The 23,223-nt window shown below is 36.7% G+C and overlaps 2 protein-coding genes across 3 annotated transcripts; both read right to left on the bottom strand.

Annotated features, from left to right (window-relative positions):
• Positions 1–6,767: 6,767 nt before the first annotated feature.
• Positions 6,768–13,389, bottom strand: LOC307170621 (H-2 class I histocompatibility antigen, Q10 alpha chain-like). 2 transcript variants are annotated; one of them, XR_013823410.1, is made up of 8 exons: positions 13,234–13,389; positions 11,355–11,627; positions 10,976–11,263; positions 10,616–10,897; positions 10,344–10,475; positions 9,049–9,096; positions 8,463–8,543; positions 6,768–7,786 (listed from the first exon to the last, which is right to left on the bottom strand). XR_013823410.1 is itself a non-coding variant. In XM_079891808.1 (7 exons), the coding sequence occupies exons 1-7, from the start codon at positions 13,322–13,324 to the stop codon at positions 7,746–7,748; spliced, it is 1,155 nt and encodes a 384-aa protein (XP_079747934.1). In that variant the 5' UTR covers positions 13,325–13,389; the 3' UTR covers positions 6,768–7,745. The 2 variants fall into 2 exon arrangements, 1 of the variants encoding a protein (XP_079747934.1); XM_079891808.1 differs by lacking the exon at positions 8,463–8,543.
• A 5,222-nt stretch (positions 13,390–18,611) lies between these two features.
• Positions 18,612–19,908, bottom strand: LOC307157282 (endonuclease domain-containing 1 protein-like). The gene is made up of 2 exons (XM_079869160.1): positions 19,551–19,908; positions 18,612–19,384 (listed from the first exon to the last, which is right to left on the bottom strand). The coding sequence occupies exons 1-2, from the start codon at positions 19,857–19,859 to the stop codon at positions 18,728–18,730; spliced, it is 966 nt and encodes a 321-aa protein (XP_079725286.1). The 5' UTR covers positions 19,860–19,908; the 3' UTR covers positions 18,612–18,727.
• Positions 19,909–23,223: the final 3,315 nt, after the last annotated feature.

Raw genomic sequence — 23,223 nt, 5'->3', positions numbered from 1 at the left:
ATGGAGTCTTTAAACGCCTCAGATGTTAAGTTATTCGCTGTCAAAGTGACGCCAAAATGAATGGGAGTCAATGGGATGCTAACTGCAGGTGGGGTTCCGCTAGCCAATGGCGGCGCCCGGGGGTACCTTCAAAATAATACAAATCCCTGCCCCCCTGGCGAGAACCATATATTGAGTTTTCATGCATTTCCAAGCGACGATTATGTAAAAAAAAGAAGTGGATGTACGCTATTCGACGCGTAGAAGGCCCGGCGTTTACGATTCGGTAGCCCATTTGATATATTTCTTCTTCTTCTATTTTTAAATGACGGTTGACAACTATTTGTTGCATTACCGCCACCGCTGGACTGGAGTGTAGAACAGGAGTAATGCTGGGTACACACCAAAAGATTTTTTACATCTTATAAGATTTTCAAAATGTGATAGACCACAAACATGAGGACAAAAAATCCTAGATTTAAGCGTTTTGCTCCTATAGTGTGTGGTGTGCCATGATGTGACAAAGACAGCACACCACACACAAACAGATTTTCAACCAGATTCTCGACTGTGAACACAGGAAATCTCGCAAAATCTCGCGAGACTTCAGAATAAGCATGTCGGATGATATGCAAGAAGAAATTATGATGATAGTGTTTGGAATGATTTTCACAGAAAATTCACATAAAAAAAAAAAAAAAAAAAAAAAAAAAAAACATTGTACCCACCATTATATATAACCTTTACAGAAATATATTCATTCTTTATTGTCTTAATTTATTCTTTATTGTATTTATTTTCTCTTTAGAAAAAGTTAGCCTATTTAATCCCTCACTGAACCCTTATAACACTCAGCTTCCTGCATATGTGCGTGTGCGTGTGTGTGTGTGTGTGAGAATGACCGTCTTCCATCATCTCACTTTCTGATTGGATATTGTTTCATTTCACGTGATAATCTCCAGAACGTGCGCGCGTTTGTCCTCGGGGTTCCCCCCACACATTAGGATTTCTGATCGTAAATATTAAACATGTTTAATATTTACGATTCGCGATCGGGGCGGCTCCGACGTTCTTCCGAGCAGGTTCGGACACTCTTAACACACCTCACACCAAGGGAAAATCTGATAAGATAATCTGTTGAACCATCAAGATAATCGGGACATAGCTAGGATTGTCGGAAGGGGGGAAATCGGCCCAAAATCAGCCCGATTATCTTTTGGTGTGTACCCAGCATTACATTCTCTCTATAAAATTACATTCTTTTTAAAAGGTCTGTATTCTTTAAAAAAAAAAAAAAGCACTTCCCAGCACTTCTTTGTAAAATATTTCTATATTCAAAGATAATTTCATTGGCCTCTACTTGAGCAATAAGCCTCTGCCTGAGACAATGCTCACAGTTACCATCAACATGCTTTTTCAAGAAATAAGGTAGTAATAAGTCTGGTGTGCCCAATCCTCAGCCTGGACAACACCACTTCCTCATGTCTAGCTCTGACTGAATCTGCAATCTTATTTACTTTAGACTGTATATTAAAAAGATGTCTCCCAAAGGATTCATTATCCCAACAGAACTGCCATTTTTCATAAGTTCTTGTTTTAATAATGCTCTTAACCTCTGCTTTGCTGTATTTTATGTCAACATCAATTTTGTCTTTACCTGCTGCTTTCTTGGCATATATATCAGCCAGCTCATTCCCCTCCTCCCCTATGGGCTGGAACCCATAAGAAGGAAAATTGTAATCCCGCCTTTTGCAATCCACTCGCTAACTGTAAAACATCAAGAAGAATGTCTTTTCTGGACCCTCCTGATATATTTGGTTCCAGTTGGCCTTTTTCACACGCAACCGGAAACTAAAGTCGGGTAAACGTCATGACGTTTACTTTTTTAACAATATTTCATGTACAAACAACATGGTAACAAAACTATATAATGACAGTAGAATTAGCTACAAAAGTGTAGGCTATTGCAGAAAATAAGAAAAAAGAAAAGAAAAGAAAAGGAAAGGAAAGGAAGAGGGGGGAGATGAGGTCGGCTAGGGTTTACTTTTCAAGTCATATTCTTCAATTATAGCAAACATTTGTTCTGCTTTTTTTTTTACTTTTCATCATTTTAAGGGCATTTGTATAAGAAAGAAACTCATTGTGAAATACACAGAACATTGAATTCACTTTCAGATATTTAAATTTGTGTATATAAAATTTAACTAGGATAAGGATGTTAAAAATCGTCTTTGTTGCTCTCCATAACGAGTCCATAAATAATGTCCTTGTGAGAGAAGACTTTGAGATGAGGAACCTTTGGGTAAAGCCAATCATGAATATCAAGCCATAAAGCCTCTACATACATACAATGAAAAGGCAGTGCTACATCTCTGCTTTAATTTAATAAACACACAGACTTTTAGGTTTAACTCTGTGAACTCTCACTTGTTTACTGTCAGTCACAGTTTAGGTGCATTACCGCCACCTACTAGTTAGGAGTGTGGGTCAAGAGGGCATCACCCATTAACATTATACTATTCCTATATATATATATATATATATATATATATATATATATATATATATATATATATATATATATACACTTTTATAAAATGGTTACACCATAAATATATTCATTTTAATATTTATTTTATTCATAAAATAAACACCAGCAACAAAAAATATAACGTTATAACACATTTATTCCTCCGCCAAGCAATGTAGTTCCTAAGAGGTTGCTAAGCAACACATGCAGCAACAAAGCATCACAAACGGCAGCTGCGCAGTAACACTAATGTAATGCGGTCACAGGTGTGTGTGTGTGTGTGTGTGTGTGTGTGTGTGTGTGTGTGTGTGTGTGTGTGTGTGTGTGTGTGTGTGTGTGTGTTGTTGAGTCATTTACAACGGCCTCGAACGCGGCTCAACTGATCTCAAGATCAGATATTAGGATGAGATCTACTGGTGTCCTGGAGGGAACTGATTTACCTAATGTGTCAAATTTAACCAAAAATGTAACCACTCAAAAAGGGGCAACTTTGACAAGCTATAATAAATGATCTGGGAGTATTTTGAGCTTAAATTTCACAGTCTGGGCACACCATAGATTTCTATTACATCTTGTGAAAAGGGGCATAATATGTCACTTAACAAGTTAGTCAACATGTAGCGCTGACAAACATGCAGACCACTTCAATTCGATTAATTTATTATCAGGGAGCGTGTTACTTTCACTTTCGTTCTCTGTTGAATCACAAGATCATCATTTACCTGATCCTTGTTTTCATTCCTGATAAATTCAATACGGCGTCTAACTGACTAAGGTATGCGAGTAGGCTATATAAATATACTTTTATATTGCATGTGTAAGCACGTCAATTCGATTAATTTATTATCAGGAAGCGTGTTACTTTCACTTTCGTTCTCTGTTGAATCACAAGATCATCATTTACCTGCTTGAAACGACGGCAAAGTCCAATAAAAAAGCGAAACACAAAGCAGAGCTATGATTTTCGGGAAACCCGTTGCCATAATTAAAAAGCCAACAATTGAAAAATTAAAAAATGTGTAGATTTTACTGATGTTTACATCGTTCATTCATCAACGACCGAACGCAGATAAAGCTACTTCCGTTCGACATGTCAATGTAGCGTCCCTCATTGCACAAATAATAAGCAGCGAGAACCATAGACAGTAAAAGAAATGGACACAGCGACCCCATTGGATTCAACGGAGACAAAGTGAAGCCAATTAGAAACTCTTACTTCCTGGGGGTCGAGCGTACTGCGCAGACTCAAACTGAGCTTGACGACGTAGATGTGACGTGAGCAAACCGTCTGTCTTCTAGTAGCTGTGCCAAGATCAATCTGAATCATTACCTTCCGAAACTCGCAGAGACGGAGAGCGTGAGTAGGAGCTGTCCATGATCTTGGAGCAGGAGAAACTTTTTGTAGGTGTTCTGATTAATTACTTTGTCATTTTGCCTCGACGTCCTCCCGATTGCCTGCGAGCTTTTCCTCCCGTCCATACGGTAATTTCCTACTGTGCGACAGAGAGTCGCGTGGCTGTGACGCAATCGTTAGCCTACTTTTACAAAAACTGCTTCTACAGGGCCATAACGTAAGCTACAAGGTAATGGAGCCTTTTATACATTTTCGTGTTTCTTTAGAAATAAATAATGGACAAATGGAGTCTTTAAACGCCTCAGATGTTAAGTTATTCGCTGTCAAAGTGACGCCAAAATGAATGGGAGTCAATGGGATGCTAACTGCAGGTGGGGTTCCGCTAGCCAATGGCGGCGCCCGGGGGTACCTTCAAAATAATACAAATCCCTGCCCCCCTGGCGAGAACCATATATTGAGTTTTCATGCATTTCCAAGCGACGATTATGTAAAAAAAAGAAGTGGATGTACGCTATTCGACGCGTAGAAGGCCCGGCGTTTACGATTCGGTAGCCCATTTGATATATTTCTTCTTCTTCTATTTTTAAATGACGGTTGACAACTATTTGTTGCATTACCGCCACCGCTGGACTGGAGTGTAGAACAGGAGTAATGCTGGGTACACACCAAAAGATTTTTTACATCTTATAAGATTTTCAAAATGTGATAGACCACAAACATGAGGACAAAAAATCCTAGATTTAAGCGTTTTGCTCCTATAGTGTGTGGTGTGCCATGATGTGACAAAGACAGCACACCACACACAAACAGATTTTCAACCAGATTCTCGACTGTGAACACAGGAAATCTCGCAAAATCTCGCGAGACTTCAGAATAAGCATGTCGGATGATATGCAAGAAGAAATTATGATGATAGTGTTTGGAATGATTTTCACAGAAAATTCACATAAAAAAAAAAAAAAAAAAAAAAAAAAAAAACATTGTACCCACCATTATATATAACCTTTACAGAAATATATTCATTCTTTATTGTCTTAATTTATTCTTTATTGTATTTATTTTCTCTTTAGAAAAAGTTAGCCTATTTAATCCCTCACTGAACCCTTATAACACTCAGCTTCCTGCATATGTGCGTGTGCGTGTGTGTGTGTGTGTGAGAATGACCGTCTTCCATCATCTCACTTTCTGATTGGATATTGTTTCATTTCACGTGATAATCTCCAGAACGTGCGCGCGTTTGTCCTCGGGGTTCCCCCCACACATTAGGATTTCTGATCGTAAATATTAAACATGTTTAATATTTACGATTCGCGATCGGGGCGGCTCCGACGTTCTTCCGAGCAGGTTCGGACACTCTTAACACACCTCACACCAAGGGAAAATCTGATAAGATAATCTGTTGAACCATCAAGATAATCGGGACATAGCTAGGATTGTCGGAAGGGGGGAAATCGGCCCAAAATCAGCCCGATTATCTTTTGGTGTGTACCCAGCATTACATTCTCTCTATAAAATTACATTCTTTTTAAAAGGTCTGTATTCTTTAAAAAAAAAAAAAAGCACTTCCCAGCACTTCTTTGTAAAATATTTCTATATTCAAAGATAATTTCATTGGCCTCTACTTGAGCAATAAGCCTCTGCCTGAGACAATGCTCACAGTTACCATCAACATGCTTTTTCAAGAAATAAGGTAGTAATAAGTCTGGTGTGCCCAATCCTCAGCCTGGACAACACCACTTCCTCATGTCTAGCTCTGACTGAATCTGCAATCTTATTTACTTTAGACTGTATATTAAAAAGATGTCTCCCAAAGGATTCATTATCCCAACAGAACTGCCATTTTTCATAAGTTCTTGTTTTAATAATGCTCTTAACCTCTGCTTTGCTGTATTTTATGTCAACATCAATTTTGTCTTTACCTGCTGCTTTCTTGGCATATATATCAGCCAGCTCATTCCCCTCCTCCCCTATGGGCTGGAACCCATAAGAAGGAAAATTGTAATCCCGCCTTTTGCAATCCACTCGCTAACTGTAAAACATCAAGAAGAATGTCTTTTCTGGACCCTCCTGATATATTTGGTTCCAGTTGGCCTTTTTCACACGCAACCGGAAACTAAAGTCGGGTAAACGTCATGACGTTTACTTTTTTAACAATATTTCATGTACAAACAACATGGTAACAAAACTATATAATGACAGTAGAATTAGCTACAAAAGTGTAGGCTATTGCAGAAAATAAGAAAAAAGAAAAGAAAAGAAAAGGAAAGGAAAGGAAGAGGGGGGAGATGAGGTCGGCTAGGGTTTACTTTTCAAGTCATATTCTTCAATTATAGCAAACATTTGTTCTGCTTTTTTTTTTACTTTTCATCATTTTAAGGGCATTTGTATAAGAAAGAAACTCATTGTGAAATACACAGAACATTGAATTCACTTTCAGATATTTAAATTTGTGTATATAAAATTTAACTAGGATAAGGATGTTAAAAATCGTCTTTGTTGCTCTCCATAACGAGTCCATAAATAATGTCCTTGTGAGAGAAGACTTTGAGATGAGGAACCTTTGGGTAAAGCCAATCATGAATATCAAGCCATAAAGCCTCTACATACATACAATGAAAAGGCAGTGCTACATCTCTGCTTTAATTTAATAAACACACAGACTTTTAGGTTTAACTCTGTGAACTCTCACTTGTTTACTGTCAGTCACAGTTTAGGTGCATTACCGCCACCTACTAGTTAGGAGTGTGGGTCAAGAGGGCATCACCCATTAACATTATACTATTCCTATATATATATATATATATATATATATATATATATATATATATATATATATATATATATATACACACTTTTATAAAATGGTTACACCATAAATATATTCATTTTAATATTTATTTTATTCATAAAATAAACACCAGCAACAAAAAATATAACGTTATAACACATTTATTCCTCCGCCAAGCAATGTAGTTCCTAAGAGGTTGCTAAGCAACACATGCAGCAACAAAGCATCACAAACGGCAGCTGCGCAGTAACACTAATGTAATGCGGTCACAGGTGTGTGTGTGTGTGTGTGTGTGTGTGTGTGTGTGTGTGTGTGTGTGTGTGTGTGTGTGTTTGTTGAGTCATTTACAACGGCCTCGAACGCGGCTCAACTGATCTCAAGATCAGATATTAGGATGAGATCTACTGGTGTCCTGGAGGGAACTGATTTACCTAATGTGTCAAATTTAACCAAAAATGTAACCACTCAAAAAGGGGCAACTTTGACAAGCTATAATAAATGATCTGGGAGTATTTTGAGCTTAAATTTCACAGTCTGGGCACACCATAGATTTCTATTACATCTTGTGAAAAGGGGCATAATATGTCACTTAACAAGTTAGTCAACATGTAGCGCTGACAAACATGCAGACCTTAAACATACAAAACGTGTCTATATAACAGCAGGCCTAATACAAAAATTCTTCCTTCCCCCTCTGTTTTCCAAATCATCCAAATGATCCGTTATCTCACAAACTCGTCTCTATAGCGTCTCCAGTTTGTCAGCATCTTCCACTGCGGAAATTCAGTTCTCAGTTTCAGTGATTCGTTTTTCATGGTCATCAAGTTTTTTGTTATCTTGATGCACAAGTAGTGACAGCAGCTTTTCATGACCTTTCATCTATCAGTTTTGAAACGTTATCTGTGATTTCTGTGATAACCTGGCGCAGGGCGGGGTCAGAAACATTAGCGTTAGCATCCAGGAGTCTAGACTCATAGAAAATAGTGCAGCAAGCATTGAAGACAAAAAATGGGCTCCTCTGTTCCTCTGTACCGCTCTCTAAGCCGTCATAATACTGATAGTGTTGATATTGACCAATATCACATCTCTCTATATCAGGGCTTGATCTGTTGCAGTGTTGATTGTGGTGGGAGTCCTGAAACACAGACATAAACAGCTACATCATGACCATTGAAATCTATGGACCCTTCTGTGCACTTGATGCGATAACACAATTTAATTTAAAGATAATAAATAACACATTCATAACAGTTTCTACAATATTTACTTTACATATATTACATTTAATTATTACATGGCTTGGCTGAATTCCAATGTAGAATGCGGTCTGTTATTTCTTTATAACAGACCGCTGCGGAGTATAACAGACCGTTGCCATGAAAAACAGCGCGTTGCTATGGACGCGGAACGGACTATTTTCTTTGGCGGAAGCAATACAATCGTTTTTAAATCAATAAACTCCTTTTTAAATCAATAATTCGTGTCAAATTATTTATTTATTTTGTAGGTAGCCATGTAATAAGCGGGATAATGTATAGAGAGGCGGTCGTTATAGCGAATAACAAGCCCTTCAGGCTGTCAAGACCCCTCCGCTTCGCGTCGGGGTCTCGTTCAGCCTGTCGGGCTTGTTATTCGCTATAACAACCGCCTCTCTATACATTATCCCTTACTTAAAATGTAAATATTTCCTAAATATGTTAGATCACTGAACTCTGCAATCCAGGAACAGGATTGGTCACACTTAACTCAGAACGTCTGTCAACCAATCAGAATCAAGCATTCAGCAGACCCGTGGTATAAAATAAAGTTACCTCATTAGTTCACATTTTAAGCGTCTTTTGGCACATCCTTAGATGTACTGTCACTGGTTATCTACAGTTTTGTGAGATCACCTATCAAATGGAGATGCAAAAAACAACTAAATTTGGACACTGAACATTTTAATCAAAATTAATATGTGTATTTATAGAAACTTTGACAAGCAGAAAAGCAGCATGTGTGTCAAACAAAGTTGAATACTGATGAGGCTCTGCTCGTTCTTGCTGTGTGTGTGATGAGATTCATGATGAAACCAGTTTGGACTCCAGGCATTTAGCGATGCTTTATTAAAATAGCAACCCCAAATCCAGGAAAGATGGGGCATTTTGTAAAATGCAATAAAATCAAGAATCAGTGATTTGCCAACCAGAGACCATTAATATAAAAATGTGATTATATTTACAAAAACACACTTAAGTTGGTCAGTGAAAACTTTGGAAATATTTTCTTTGTACTGTAGTCAGTTAAATAAAGGTGAAAGAGTATTAGCAAATCACAGATTCTTGATTTTATTGCATTTTACAAAACGTCTCATCTTTTCTGGATTTGGGGTTGTACGTGAATAAGAGGCATATTCACCAGATTCAGCTGAATCGCTGTTCCCACGTCCTGTTGTTGTCATAAGACCTGTAACACACATATTCAAGTTTAGCAATTCATCCCGCATCAGAGATTTTGAACTGTGACACTGACATAATTTGTTGCAAAGGTGATCAAACATGAACAAAGATGATCAGATGATATAGTTTTTTAGCTCCATAAAGTAGAATAATTCACTAATCTTATCACTGACCAAAATTAATTGGATATTGATACATTTTAACCAATATTATTGGTTAGTTTTTTGCTATTAGTACTTTTGATCATTTATGAGATTAACCAGTAATTTTTCTTTATGATAATTAAATCTATTTCATTTGAAACAAAGTATGTGCTTTAGCAAAATACTGTTTTAAAGACCACAATCTCACATAAAAAGCCAAGAGTCAAACTGACCAAGTAATGGAAACACTTTCTGAAAAAAACACTGAAAAAAAAAACATTTTCAATAAAACATCAACATCTAAATCTCTGTTAATTCTCAAAAAGAACTGCAGATGAATGACGGAAATAAAGTCCGTCTGGTTTGTAATAAGATATATTTAATGTCTTTTAACTTCAGTTGATTTAATCTTAGGCTGTGTCTGGAAGTCAGTTGTTGTTCTTGTGTTTCTCTTTTCTTCTGTAATTCTGCTCGTTATCATCTGGTGTCTTCAATGTAGGCAATAAAAAAAATAGTGTTCTTAATTCATCTTTGATATCTGTCTCTTATTCAGAAATCTTTGTTAAATTTTACTTCATATTTTATAAGCAATTTGCAGTTACTCATTTTAAATGGTTTACTTTTAATGAATTCATTTGATCTAATTAAAGGCATGTTCTGAGTCAGATGAGTTGGTATCTGTTTGACTGTGTCATTGTGTCAAAGTCAAAATAAACTGTGCATAAGAGTGAACAGATTTTTGGATTAGAAGTACCTGTGCTTAGAAGATCTTCTTCAGGCTCTCGTTCATTTATTTATATTATCAAATATCTAAAACAAGTCCATATTCTGATCTTATATTTGTCCAAGCTTATTTGAGTCAAATAGTATGAAATGCCCATGAGAAGGACACAATAAAATTAAGACATGACCATCAATCAATTAAATACTCAGTGGACCAACAATGAACGGTTACATTTCTGTGTTGCATCCTCTATCCTTTTGACTTTTCAGTGTCAAATCTCTATTATTGGCCCATTTTACCAGTAGAAAAGAAATTAAGTATTATTCCTTTACTACACAAAACCAAAAACAAGAATGCGTGGATCATCATTACTCCATCACTACTCACCAACAATCTTTTTCTTCTTTAAGATGCAGCTAATTAAAGCAACAACTGTCAGCATAAGCCCAGCGCCAATCACAACTCCAGTGAAACTTATGGCTTTCTGTGGCTGGTGGTCAGAGTCACTGTATTTACGATCTATACAAATGTAAAAAGTTGAAAATAGTATTAATCAATAAGGATATCACAAACAAAAACAATGGAAGTTTTCAATTATTTTTTGTTTCAATAGCCTATCAGGTGATATTTATGTCTCAATGTGTAACTGCTTTCATTACCCAAATGAAAAATAATTGGTTCTTTGATGCTCTTGTGGGACACAAAACAATCATATTCATCTCTTTCCTCCTCCTTGATCTTCACACTCTTCCTCAGCTGATAGGATCCATCATGGTTTGGTCTGATTCCTGAGGATTCAATCTGATCTTCAGGCAGAGATGTGCAATATTTCCTAATGGTCAACATCACGTCTTTGGGGTAGAAGCCGGTGGCCAGACAGGTCAGTTTCAGCTTGGTTGTGTCATTGGACTTTTTAGCAAAAACATGATCCTTCGGAGGAGCTGAAATTGGAATCAGTCAGGTCTCTCTCTATAACAGCTGCAGATATGGTATCAACAAATACAAACACATTTACTCACAAGTTTTTCTGAGGTCCTCGTCTCCATATTCTCTGAATTTGTTGAGCCAGTCCACACACTCTTTCTCCAGGTAGCCTTTGGTGTTTTGGTTTAGGATCGGCATATTGTCCCATTTTCTCTTGGTTGGTAGAGCTGCGTCAACTGGAGCGACCCATTGAGCCTCTTTATCATCAAAAGACAGGAAGTTATCTCCATCATAACTGAACTCATAAATGCCTTTGAGAAACTTCATTTTATCTCCCAGCTGCTCAACTTCACAACCAACTCTCCACTGAAGAACATGAAGATCTGAAATGGACAGAAAAAAAAAGTATGTTAGATGATAATAAATCAAATGATCATGTGTATAAGCAGGTTAAACGGTATTAATGTTTCTTACCTGATTCTTTGTGTCTCATGCGGTCCATCAGAGTCTGGACGCTTACATTAAACCACTGTTCTTTGCTCTTTCTCGTCTGAGTGCCTTGTTCCCAGTAATCCTCCTGCATTTTCTCTTTCAACCAGTGCTGTGTGGGAATCTTTCTCTTATCTTTACTATTGTAATAGTCGATCTGTCTGTCGTCTAGCAGACCCATAGCAGTGAATTTGTAGATTCCCGTCAGATTCACAGGTTTGGACAAACCAGTGTAAATGTAATACAGCGAGTGTTTCTCTACAATGAAACGCAATAGCAATAAGGAAATTACTGTTAATTTCATTTAGGGCTGGGCAACAGCTGAACAGATGAAACAGCGCTGACGAACAGGAGAAACACTGTGCGCAACGATACAGTCAGAAGGCTTTTCCGTCTACAAATTCCCATCATTTACCATGGATTTACTGTAACGTTAGCCTAGTAATATTAACTGCATCATGAAATGTGGGATAAACATATTGAATTGTATTATATTATTAATGTAGACAATGTATTATAGGACTAATGGAATATAATTACAGTATTTAATAATGTATTTATGCTACTGTTTTTCATACAAATACCATAGAAACCATGAAGTTACATTTTGCCATGATAGTGAGGTGCCGTAGGATATGCCTGGTTTTATCTGTGGTTATCATGATCTAAATGCATGATACTGGATGACCAATGGTTAATTTTAATAAAACTCGAGTCAGAATATTACATTTTACCAAATAAAAATGAGGTTGTTAAAAAATGTTTCAACAGATGTTACTGTTTTTGTTAATGAACATAAATTTAACATAGTAAATCTGCATTCTAACTCAAGCTAATAATACTGTCAACTCACTGTCAAATATCCGTTTCGAGACAAAACACGTAATATTAATATTGCAGCCTGCACTGCAAACTGTGCTGAAGAGTCGTGCCATCACAGTCAGGCAACACAAACCAGTTTCAAGACTTGAAACAATATTCCCCATTAGCACATGCAGAAACTAAGAAGTTAATTTTCCAATAAAGATATTTATTTTGTTAGGGAAAAATGACAAATGTTTGAATGTTCTACCTCAGATTTGTGAAATGTTCACCAGTTCGGCAAGTGTTTGTCATGATATGTTCTGACAATAAAGAGTAGTTTAAAACCACAGTTAACGCTCTCGTTTCTACAACTTTCACTTAGGAGCAAAAATCTGCCTTTAAACTTGAAAGAAATAAAGATATATCTATTTTTTTACATTTATCGTGATGATTATCGATAGGCTATCAACTGATATAAAACAATTATAGTGTTAAATATTTTTGGCCATATCGCCCAGCCCTAACTTCAGTGTAAATGTGATAAAAGTGGCGTGTTCCTGAAAGAGAGAGCTGCTAAAACATCAAAACACTCCCGATAGTCTCAAAACATTTCAGTTAAAGACACAAATAGACTAAATCTATTGCAATTATATATAAAGCAAGGCCTTCAATTCTCTGAGGGACACATTAGACAAAATCCCAAATCTTAAACAATCCTAATGGGATCAAACAAGATCCTGTTGGATAAACTAAAATTAAATATTTTTTTCAGGTTATTTTGTCAGCATGATAATTCAGTAGACCTTAATCTTTAGATAAATTAAAGGCTGCTAAAAAGTAATCCTGTTGAACCTATACATTTGCATGATGTTTTAAGTTGACAAAACTTGAATAATTTAGTCATAAATATGTATGTACATACTTTTATATTTCATATACAATGTTAGTATAAGTTTGTACTCAAATTTCAGTTCTGTCGTTACAGAGATCAGGAAGTCTGACAGGAAGCGTGCACGTGTTACTTTGACTTTGGTTATCTGAGTAAAAATTCATCATTTACCTGCTTGAAGTGAAGACAAAGTCTCAGCAAGAAGCAAAACACAAAGCACAGGGAAGATTTTCGAAACTCGTGATAATAATTGAAAAGCCATGTGTGCTTTTTACTGATGTCTACACTTTTCTTCCTCTTTACATACCGGTATTTCCTTCCTTAGTCAAAGGTTAAACAGAGAGAACAGAATGATGACGTCATCCGTATCTGGGCAATAAAATACTGACAAAACGACGCCAGTAATTTACTGTTAATTGTACAGTTCTTTACTGTAATCTATAACTGTTTTTAACTTACAGTTTATTACTATTAAGATACATTTCGTGGGTGTGTCTTTTTATTTTACACCTTTAATCCAGTTTCAACCCACTGGAAAATCCTGTAGTGTCCACACTACAAAGAGTAAAAGTAACACTCACACAGTTTTGCAATGAGATGATTATATGAATATGTAAGTGATTGTTGATCATTAGTGATGAACACCTGCTGTGTAGAATCACTGAAGGAAACAGGGAACAACAAGAACAGAAATAAAGAGACAACTACAACTGACTTCCATCCATTACACATTATTACAATTATTACTAACCAGTTTGGCTTTATTTCTGTCATACATCTACAGAAGCTCTTGTTGAAAATTAACAGATGTTTAGATATTTATGTTTAATTGAAAACGTTTGGTTTGATGTTACCATTGTGGTGGTCAGTGTTTGCTTTAGTTGAGCTCTTGACCCTTGCCTTTTTAAAAACAGATTTTATTCTCTCTGACTGCTTTAAAGGGGTCATGAACTGGATTGTTTTATTATTTTATAATGTTGCCTGGGGTGCCCTTATAATGTTAGTATGATTTTTACATAAAAAATTGTCATAATTTATAAATAAAAGCCATTTTTCCAAGCCTGATTTCTGCCTCAGATTTGAACGCTCTGTTTTAATGGGCGTGTCTGCTGTGAGACTGCAGTGTAAACGCCCACTGCTGTGATTGGCTGACATGCTTGCAATGAAATAGCTAGTATTACATGAACTCTCTCGAAAACTTTTACTACGTTTTTACTATTACAGCTATCGAGATTAACAAATCGTGAAAAGTATCGTTTAAAGCATTATATTTAAATCTATTCCATCACATGAAAGGTTGCAGCATGATGAGCACTGACTGAGCAGATGACAGACAGTCTGTTGATCGCTTGAATAAAGATCTTATCATTGCAACGCAATTTTTGCACTCTCACAAATGCTTACACCAAATCACAATGCAAACACGATGTGAGTACACAGTAAGAGCTTCGTTGTGTAGTGTAACAGTGTCATTATTTCATCACGAGTTTGGTAAGTGTCCAGATAAGCTCTCGCGGCTCGCGCTGTGAGGTTTGATTGACAGCTTGGGCGAAAGGGATCGTTCTTTGATCGCTTTCTGTGTAGGCTATATAATTTAATAACAGTTTAAAAAAAGATTATTTTCATAATACTACGAGAAATTATGTGAAGTTGATCGTTTAGTCACTGATGCATAAACAGTATTGAACGATTTTAAGAGAAAGATATCTGAACTTGAATAATTACACTGAAATCACTGATCGCAGATCAGGCATTAGAGTACACATGGTTACTTACATGTTGCTGGCAGATCCGTGTCGGGAAATTGTGCTGATTGACTGATTTAATAAAGTTTAACCATGCTGGAATCCGAAGGAAGCTTATGACTGTCTTCTTCCACAAACAGGCGCTGCACAATATTTAGTAAACAGCATGTTTATTGCTTGTAAGTAGCTCGATCCGGTAGCAATTATCATGTCGTCCTATGTTATTTAGCATGTTTGGGCGAATCGGTGGGCGGGGCTAAACAGGCAGTGTTGAAGTAGGCGTTGATCTTCTTTTGTGGAGGCGGTGTTTTATCCTCTTTGACGTCATAGTTCCCCACTTTGAAAAACGAGTCGTTTGCTGAGCCTGATGTCTATAAAAGCTTTTATTGGGCTAACAGGGTAGTTTTCAGTTCTGAAACTTACAGGATATTATTATAGTATGATGATCTCTTATATGTCAAAAGCTCAAGGAAACTTTGATTTCTCAGTTCATCACCCCTTTAACTTTTTTTTTTGCAAGCTACATTTGTTATGGTAAAAATGATGATGACTGATGATGATGATGATGATTGAATGCTGATAGTTTTGTATTGGTGATGAAATGTATGTATTCTCTTGATTCACTGATCTCATCCAGTGTTTAATCCCTTGTCAGAAGTGTTACATTATTAACAGACTTAAAATTCCACCACTGTGAAACTACAGGAATAGTTCCAACAGCAATCAGTTATAATGAATGATTTAAAAAAAAAAAAAAAAAAAAAAAACAACAGAGCTAACATAGTCATTTAGACACACAGATATAAAAATATCAGCACATAAATCTCAACAATGTTGGCAATAAAAAAAGGACCATTCACAGCAGACAAAAACACCTGATGAACCTCCTCTTGGCTTTTTCTTGCACCAGCAAAAGAGAATCTAATGTCATAAAGTTAAGGGTCAAGCTCCCAACTAAAACAAACATTATTAGTTTCAATAAAACATCTAAACCTTAGTTAATTCTCAACAAGAACTTCTGTTCACACCTGTGGCTGAACCTGGCAGGCCGGCCTCTTCGGCGACGCTGTGGAAAACTTTGTTTCTGTTCCTCAGAGTCCAGATGTACCCATATTTTCAATAAAAGAGCAATTTCTTCCATCTTCTGGGTCACAAGAGGGCGCGGATGGCAGTGAGCGACGCTCCCATGCCTTGCCACTCCCATCCCCCTCTCTCATCGCCAGCGGGCAGCAGTGTGCGTCTCTGGGACGCCACCAGGCCTTCCCACACACTCTCTGCCCCACCCTGGAACCAGGTAAGTGTTGCATGGCACACTCAGACTCCACCTCAGTGACTCCCGAGCCGAGTCCCTGTGTTCCACCTCGCTGCCCCACCCCGGGTACGGCTCCTCAGCGGAAAAACAAAGATGCGACTTCTGCTCATTAAATGCACAGCAGCTGGTGCAATTATCACATGCCAGTGTGCATTGGCTCGTTTAGTTACACTTAAAGTAGATTGGCTCTCGAGCGAGATCCCCATTTCATCAGAATCACCTCTGACGTACGTCTCTCCATTCCCTCCTCGGGGAACGAGGGTTACCATACGTAACCGAGACATTCTTGTGTTTTTTTTCAGTTCTTTTTTCTCTTCCCTTCTGTGATATTAACTAGAATGCATTGTTTTCTACGGTATATTACTATTTTAATGGAAAATGGCCATTTTTTACAGCAAGATTTACAGTGAAGGCTAGCTTCGCTAGCGTGAATGGTCGCTTTCGAAACTCTCCCTGCGTCCCAATGTACATAGTATCCATCCATCCAATATAGTATGTGAGATTAGAATAATTATGCATCCCAATTCACCTACTTATACTACACCCTAAAAGTAACACTCTCTTTGTGAGTAGAAAGTTGAGAGTTCATGGAACTACATGCAAGCCTGTTTCTTTCATGATTATGTACCGAATATTGAAACATGGTGGCAGGGGGACATGACAGTAAAGACTGATAACAAACCGCTGGGGAATCCAATGATCATCATTTCGTCGAGGAACGTAATTAAGAGACACGCACGTGTGGATAACCGCTGCTCAAATCCGAGAGAACTTCTGAGTGTTTGCAACAGAGCTGACGGTTAAAAGGTCGGACAGGATTGTACAAAAAACAAAGTGAGTAAATGATTGATCGTTCTTACATGCAATAATAGCTCTAGCAGGATGGAGAGAGCATTGAAACCGCCAGGGAAAATAGACTTTGATGACTGTAATTTGGCAATTGCATGGAAAAGATGGAAGGAAGAATTAAATGTTTATGTAAATCTGATTATGCTAGACAAAACAGGTGAATATAAATAAAAGGACGAGAAGTATGCCAAACTCTGGGAGTTGGAACGGATGTAGAGGGTTTATTGATTGATGAAGTGATATCAAAGTTGGATGGATTTTGTGATTTCCAAGATAAGACTGTTGAAAGATAAAATTCTTCTTAATTTTTTTAGTCTGGACAAATATGTGACTGTGTGACTGAATTAATGACACTGGCAGCAACATGCAATTTTGGGGTGATCACAGACTCCCTCATCAGAGACAGAGTAGTGTGTGGGACATTATGACTCAAACTGTTTAGACAGAGAGCCAAAGTTACCGAGACAAAGACATCAGCGACACTACATGTCTACAAAGAAGAAACACAGAGAAAAAGGAGAGCCCTCATGGGAATGGGTCATCATACAATTCAGATACTGTGGCCAGAAACATGAGAAGAAGAAGAGAGAGAAATGTCCAGCATTCGGGTTTAAGAACAGCCACTCTGCAGCGGTGTGCAAAACAATGCGGACCAGCAGAAAAAAGGCAGTTTCAGCAATGGATCAGGCGGATATGGATTCAGAAAGTGAAGATGAGAGTATAACTCTGAGCGCAGTCGGGGGAAGTGTAAACTTGTGAAGGGAGACCCTGATCATATGTGGAGTGATTTGTTTTTCATTTCTATTGTTGACTTTTGACCCACTGAAAGAGGCTTGCTTGCGCTTCATATTTAATATGCCTTTATAAAATACAGTGTTTAATAATGGTTAGGCTATGTTCATGTTAATGGATGATGTGGCTATTCTGTTGGATTCACAAAAGCTGCAATTTGTAGTTGTATTAGTGTTGTAATAGTGTCCTCTGGTGGAGAACAGAAGGAATAGTAAGAATGTGACAAAAGCATCATAATCTTGTCCTTATTAATTCAACGGTGCGGGAAGTAGGAAGTTGCTTTGGATTGTAAAAAGCACTGCATATTTTTGTTCCTATACATTATTCAATTTTACCGTTTGGTAATTTATTTGTAACAAACATTTTCAGTGGGGAATAAAAAAAAATGAGGTGAACCCCCACCTCAACCTAAACCAGGATGTTGCTTTAACATCACATCTTGATTTAATTTTCCCAAATTTATCTGCTTCACATTATAAAGAATGACATAGGTAGGGTGTTTTTTATTTATTTATTATTCAAGATAACTGAAAAGTAAAAAAAAAAATGAGTGAAATGAGCACCAATGATTAATATTACAGTAGTTTTTCATTTGTGAGATACATAAAGCTTGAACAAAGCATCATCCAGTCCGTATTTCAGAGAAACATTAAAATCATCTCTAAGATAGACTATTTTATGTTGTTGTTGTTCAGCTTGGCAGCGAAAATAACAAAATATCTGTTCAGACTTCTGTCTAGCTTTTGTTTTAGTTAAAGAAAGAAAGATATTGTTGTGACAGCCAAAATCAATGACCTCAATGTGCTTTTCATGTTCAATACATAAACAACACTACAGACTGATTTTGATTATAAGCATTTATTCTGAAAGCATTTATTTGTTTTGCATTACATAGTGATCAATGAAACAACAGGGTCAGAAACCTGTTACCGTTATTCTTTCATGCCACCTTCACATTTAGACAAGCTTAGCTGAGTTTTTTTTCTCGAGATAATTTACCAGGTATACCTGGTATACCATGACCATAAACAGGTACAAAATCATGCAGGAAATGATCTGAGAACCACCGGCTTGGCTGATCATCTTTCACGTAACTGTTACAGATGTCGTTGAAGAGTGAGGATTGTTTAAATTTAATCAACAGAAATTCCTCTAATTGCTTCAGTTTTTTTTCAGGGATTGGTTCATTCAGATCTTTGTTTACAGCCCAGTGAGCCTGGGATTCCCATGCTTTAGTATTAGTATTAAAGCAGCAGAATGCGGTCCACATGTGTGAGGGAATGTTAACTCTATTATTCAAGCGTGTGTTGCCAGGCACAGCTCCTGTCAGCACATAGGCCAAGATATTAGCAGCGTTGTTTTCATCACGGCAGTTAGTCTCCATGAAACCTCTAACCTTTTGCTCCATATCTCTCCATTTACCACTATTCAATTTAATATTCTGTGGGACAGTATTGGTCATTGTGTATGTAGATGCGGCAGTGATTTCCTCAGGTGCGTGGCCGTTGGGAAATAAGTGACCATGATTCCATTCCGGTTTTTCCTTTTTTTCCTCTTTCCAGTAGTCTCCATCTACAGCCTGATATGCACCTGGTCGAGCCATCCTGCCATCTAAAGGTTCAAGCTACAGAAGAGGTAATGAACAAAGAAAAAGAGATTTATAGTCATTAAAACTCTCAGAGAACTAAACGAAATAATTCATTAATACTAACTATTATAGTAGAAAAGTAAATCAGATCAATAATGAGGATTCAATTATAACTGTAATAATCCACCATGAGAAACATTACCTGTGGCTCGATCATCCAGGGAACATGTGGGTTTTTTCCATAAACCGCAGTAAATTTGTAAGCTGAGAAAAGAGGGATCTTCATGTTTATGTCATACAGAGTTGCAAATCTGTATTCGCCCTCATACTTCTGGCAGATTAGTTTGTAACGGTTACTATCCAGCGAGGTTGAATCTTTCAGAACGCCTTCAATAAAAGGAGGCTCTTCTTTTAAAAAGAAACTGCTGCATGTGCTGAATGAATCAACAACTTCAGTCACGATGAAAGGAAAACCCAACACCAGCAACACAGCGGTGACAAACAGATGCATCTTTGGTGGCTCAGTTCCACAGAAACGTCTCAAACTCGAGCCTCAATGCACTTAATGTTTCCTCGTACGTGTTTATATAGTGTTGCAATAGAGACCACGCCAACACACATGGCCATATAGAGGATTCGGGGCCCCCACCACCCTCCACCAATATCACATATGTAGAGCCAGCCCTGATTGGCTGCTTGAATCTCCATTTAAAAGAACGTCCAGTTTGCGGTCTTTCTTTCTTTCTTTTGGCCATCGGTGGAGAAGAAGTCATAGCACGGTTACTCATGGTTCTTACAGGGCTTTCAACCGAGGAAGTCCTTCAGAAAATATCAGAAGCAGGCATAGAAGTAACCGGCGTCGAGATGAAAGGACATGAAATGGACTTTCAGGCAAATGACACTTACTCAGATGATAATTTATATGTCACAGTTAGACATTGAGTTTAAAATGAAATGTTGGAAAATGTGAAAATGAAAAGGATTTAATACATTTTTATTTTAAATTTGCGTGTGTGTAATATATATATATATATATATATATATATATATATATATATATATATATATATATATATATATATATATATAAATCTCATTATAGTCAATGATTGTACCCTGTCAAAGCCAATTTTGTACCATTTTTGAAGGGTCCATTTTTGTACTGTTAAATAAAGGTACAAAATTGTCACCACAGGTACAAGACTGGTCTCTTAAGGTACAAATCACAAGGGGACATATATGTACCCTATGCCAAGGGTACAATATTGTACCCTTGAGGGTACAGCCCCAGTGACAAGCCATTGTACCCCTAAAGGTACAATTATGTACTTTATTTTCTGAGAGTGTACCTTCTGTTTTCACTTTGCCTCAAAGTAAGTGTTATGCCCTCTATCACTGAAAAAAAATATACTTTGGATTAACTTAAAACAATTGATGTAATTTTGTTACAGCTAATTTTTTTAGATTTTCTCAAATTGTATTTATGATTTAGTTAACACTAGAACTCCCAAGGCGGTCATTTTGACCGTTTTTAAATTTTACAATGTAATAACTTAAAATAAAATAAATGTGGCTGTAGGACTCTGACTTTTCCTAAATGGGTCCCTCTGACTTTTTAAAAAGGGTCCCTACTAATGTGAACTACCGTTTTATCCTTAACGATGTTATTTATTTTTATTACGAAATCCCAAAATTGTCATCTCTTGAATATGTTGTTAATTTTTTATATCCAAATATTTTCATCCACAAGCAAAAGTGGCTAACTGCTTTATTTTTTTCCTCTTTTTCTTGTTGAATTTAACTGTCGTTTCATCTCTCAGGCCTATAAATAACAAAAAAATGTTTTTTAAATGTATTATAATGAATTATTTAAGAAAATATATATTAAGATATTCAACCTTGTAGGTTCTTTTTTCCTGTGTAAAAAATCTCATATTATGTATGCAAACCCATTTTATATATATATATATATATATATATATATATATATATATATATATATATATATATATATATATATATATATATATATATATATATGGGTTTGCATACATAATATGAGATTTTTTACAGATCTCATAACATCAGTAACTCGACAGCCCTACCTAGAACGGGTTTCCTCAGCGTTTGTAATGTCTGCACAAAGGGCAGCTGTGCGAAGATTTGCCTTTGGAGGAAAACTGTTGATTTTATACTCGAAAAATGTAAGTATCATTAATATTAAAAATTAATATTACCTCAGAATGAATTGCATTTCTATCCCACCCCAAAACATACAATAATAACAACGATAAATGCTGACCAATACTTAATTATATGACTTTTTACTGAAAATTATATAATTCAATAAAACAAACAAATTGTAATGTATGTCATATGACATAGCTATGCATGATTGAATACACTCTAGATGTGTATATAATGAACATATCTACATTTTCTTTCAAACAATTAAATAAAACATTAATTAAATAATTATATTTTATTTACTGACAACAATGAGAAATATGAATAAATTAGTAAAAGAATGAATGAAAGTCACCATCACATAATAAACAAATGCATAAGTCAACACATGAAACAAAGCTTTATTCAAACTACAATCATGTATGTAGGCTACAGGCGCTGAACCCCACATCCTTCTGCCGTCTCAACACAGCGGTTCCCATTCTGCGGCTTTATTCTGATGAATCAGCTGACCGCCAGAGGTGCCGTTCCCTTGTGCCGGAGGTTGTTGCGTGATGTGTTGTGCTTCACAATCTGAGGCAAGTGGAGTGATGGAGGGACCATCTCTAGGATTCAGCTCTGTGCTCTTCATCCTCAGTGCTCACACCAGCCCGCTCACATTTCAGATCCTACAAAATGCACAAACATAACACAAAAGCAGTAATTTTAACCACACAATGTCATTTGATTTCAGTATTATTTAGAAGACAAAAACGCTTTTTTTCCACAAATGCCGCCATCATCTTCCCTTGCAGGTCCTGCTCCACCACAAAAGATCTGCAGCAAATGCACAGAAATCAAGAATCAGAAAGGTGATGTTATAGCTCTGTTTGAAATTACAATAATTAAAATAAACTACAACTTAATATTGAAATAGTTGTTGTTATTCATTTCTGTAGTATACTCACGCAAAGCCTTTGATGGCAGCATTCAGATTCATGAGCCACTCTCCACTGGATAAACACACATCTGTTCATCTGACCCTGTAACATCCAGACAAGATCCACGTTACCTCTATGATTTATTAACTCAACACTACATTTACATGTTGAGGTTGTTTTAACTTTTTATCCAACATAAATGTTCCTCAATTTATCAACAGTAGGCTAATGGACAAATAAAATAGATAACTTATGTTTAACGTTAGTTACTTTATAGATTTGTTCTACATAATAGCACACATTTCACTCAGATGTCTATTTCATGTTGTGATATTTCAAGATTTTCCTGTCAGATGTAAATAGACATTTAAAATAAGCGTCTTTGATGTATGGTTTGTTTATGTAAATCCACTTTAGAGACGTAACGTGTCTTTACTGGAGCTCCCCTGTTAGCTAACGTTATACATAATAAAACGTGTTTTTACAGCAAAATCACAACTATACTATACTGTGTAACGTCTTTACACCTTCAACAATTCAACAGTTTACTCTACAGTAGTTCAACACATGCAATTTTAACAAAAGGAACGTGTTTACTCACATTTGAAAGCACCCGCGTCGCTGATCTCTGCGATGTTTTATAATGACGTATCCTCTCGCGTGGCCTCCTGGGATAGAAGAGTATCCATCGGATGAGCACTCAAAAATCTGGCCGGAAGAAGTAAGCCATCCGGGAACTTCTCGCCTACTCTTTTATGAATACTGATG

The sequence above is a fragment of the Squalius cephalus genome (genome assembly GCF_949319135.1).
Source record: "Squalius cephalus genome assembly, chromosome: 1".
Lineage (NCBI taxonomy): Eukaryota > Metazoa > Chordata > Actinopteri > Cypriniformes > Leuciscidae > Squalius > Squalius cephalus.
This window is presented reverse-complemented; position numbering and strand designations above follow the sequence as displayed.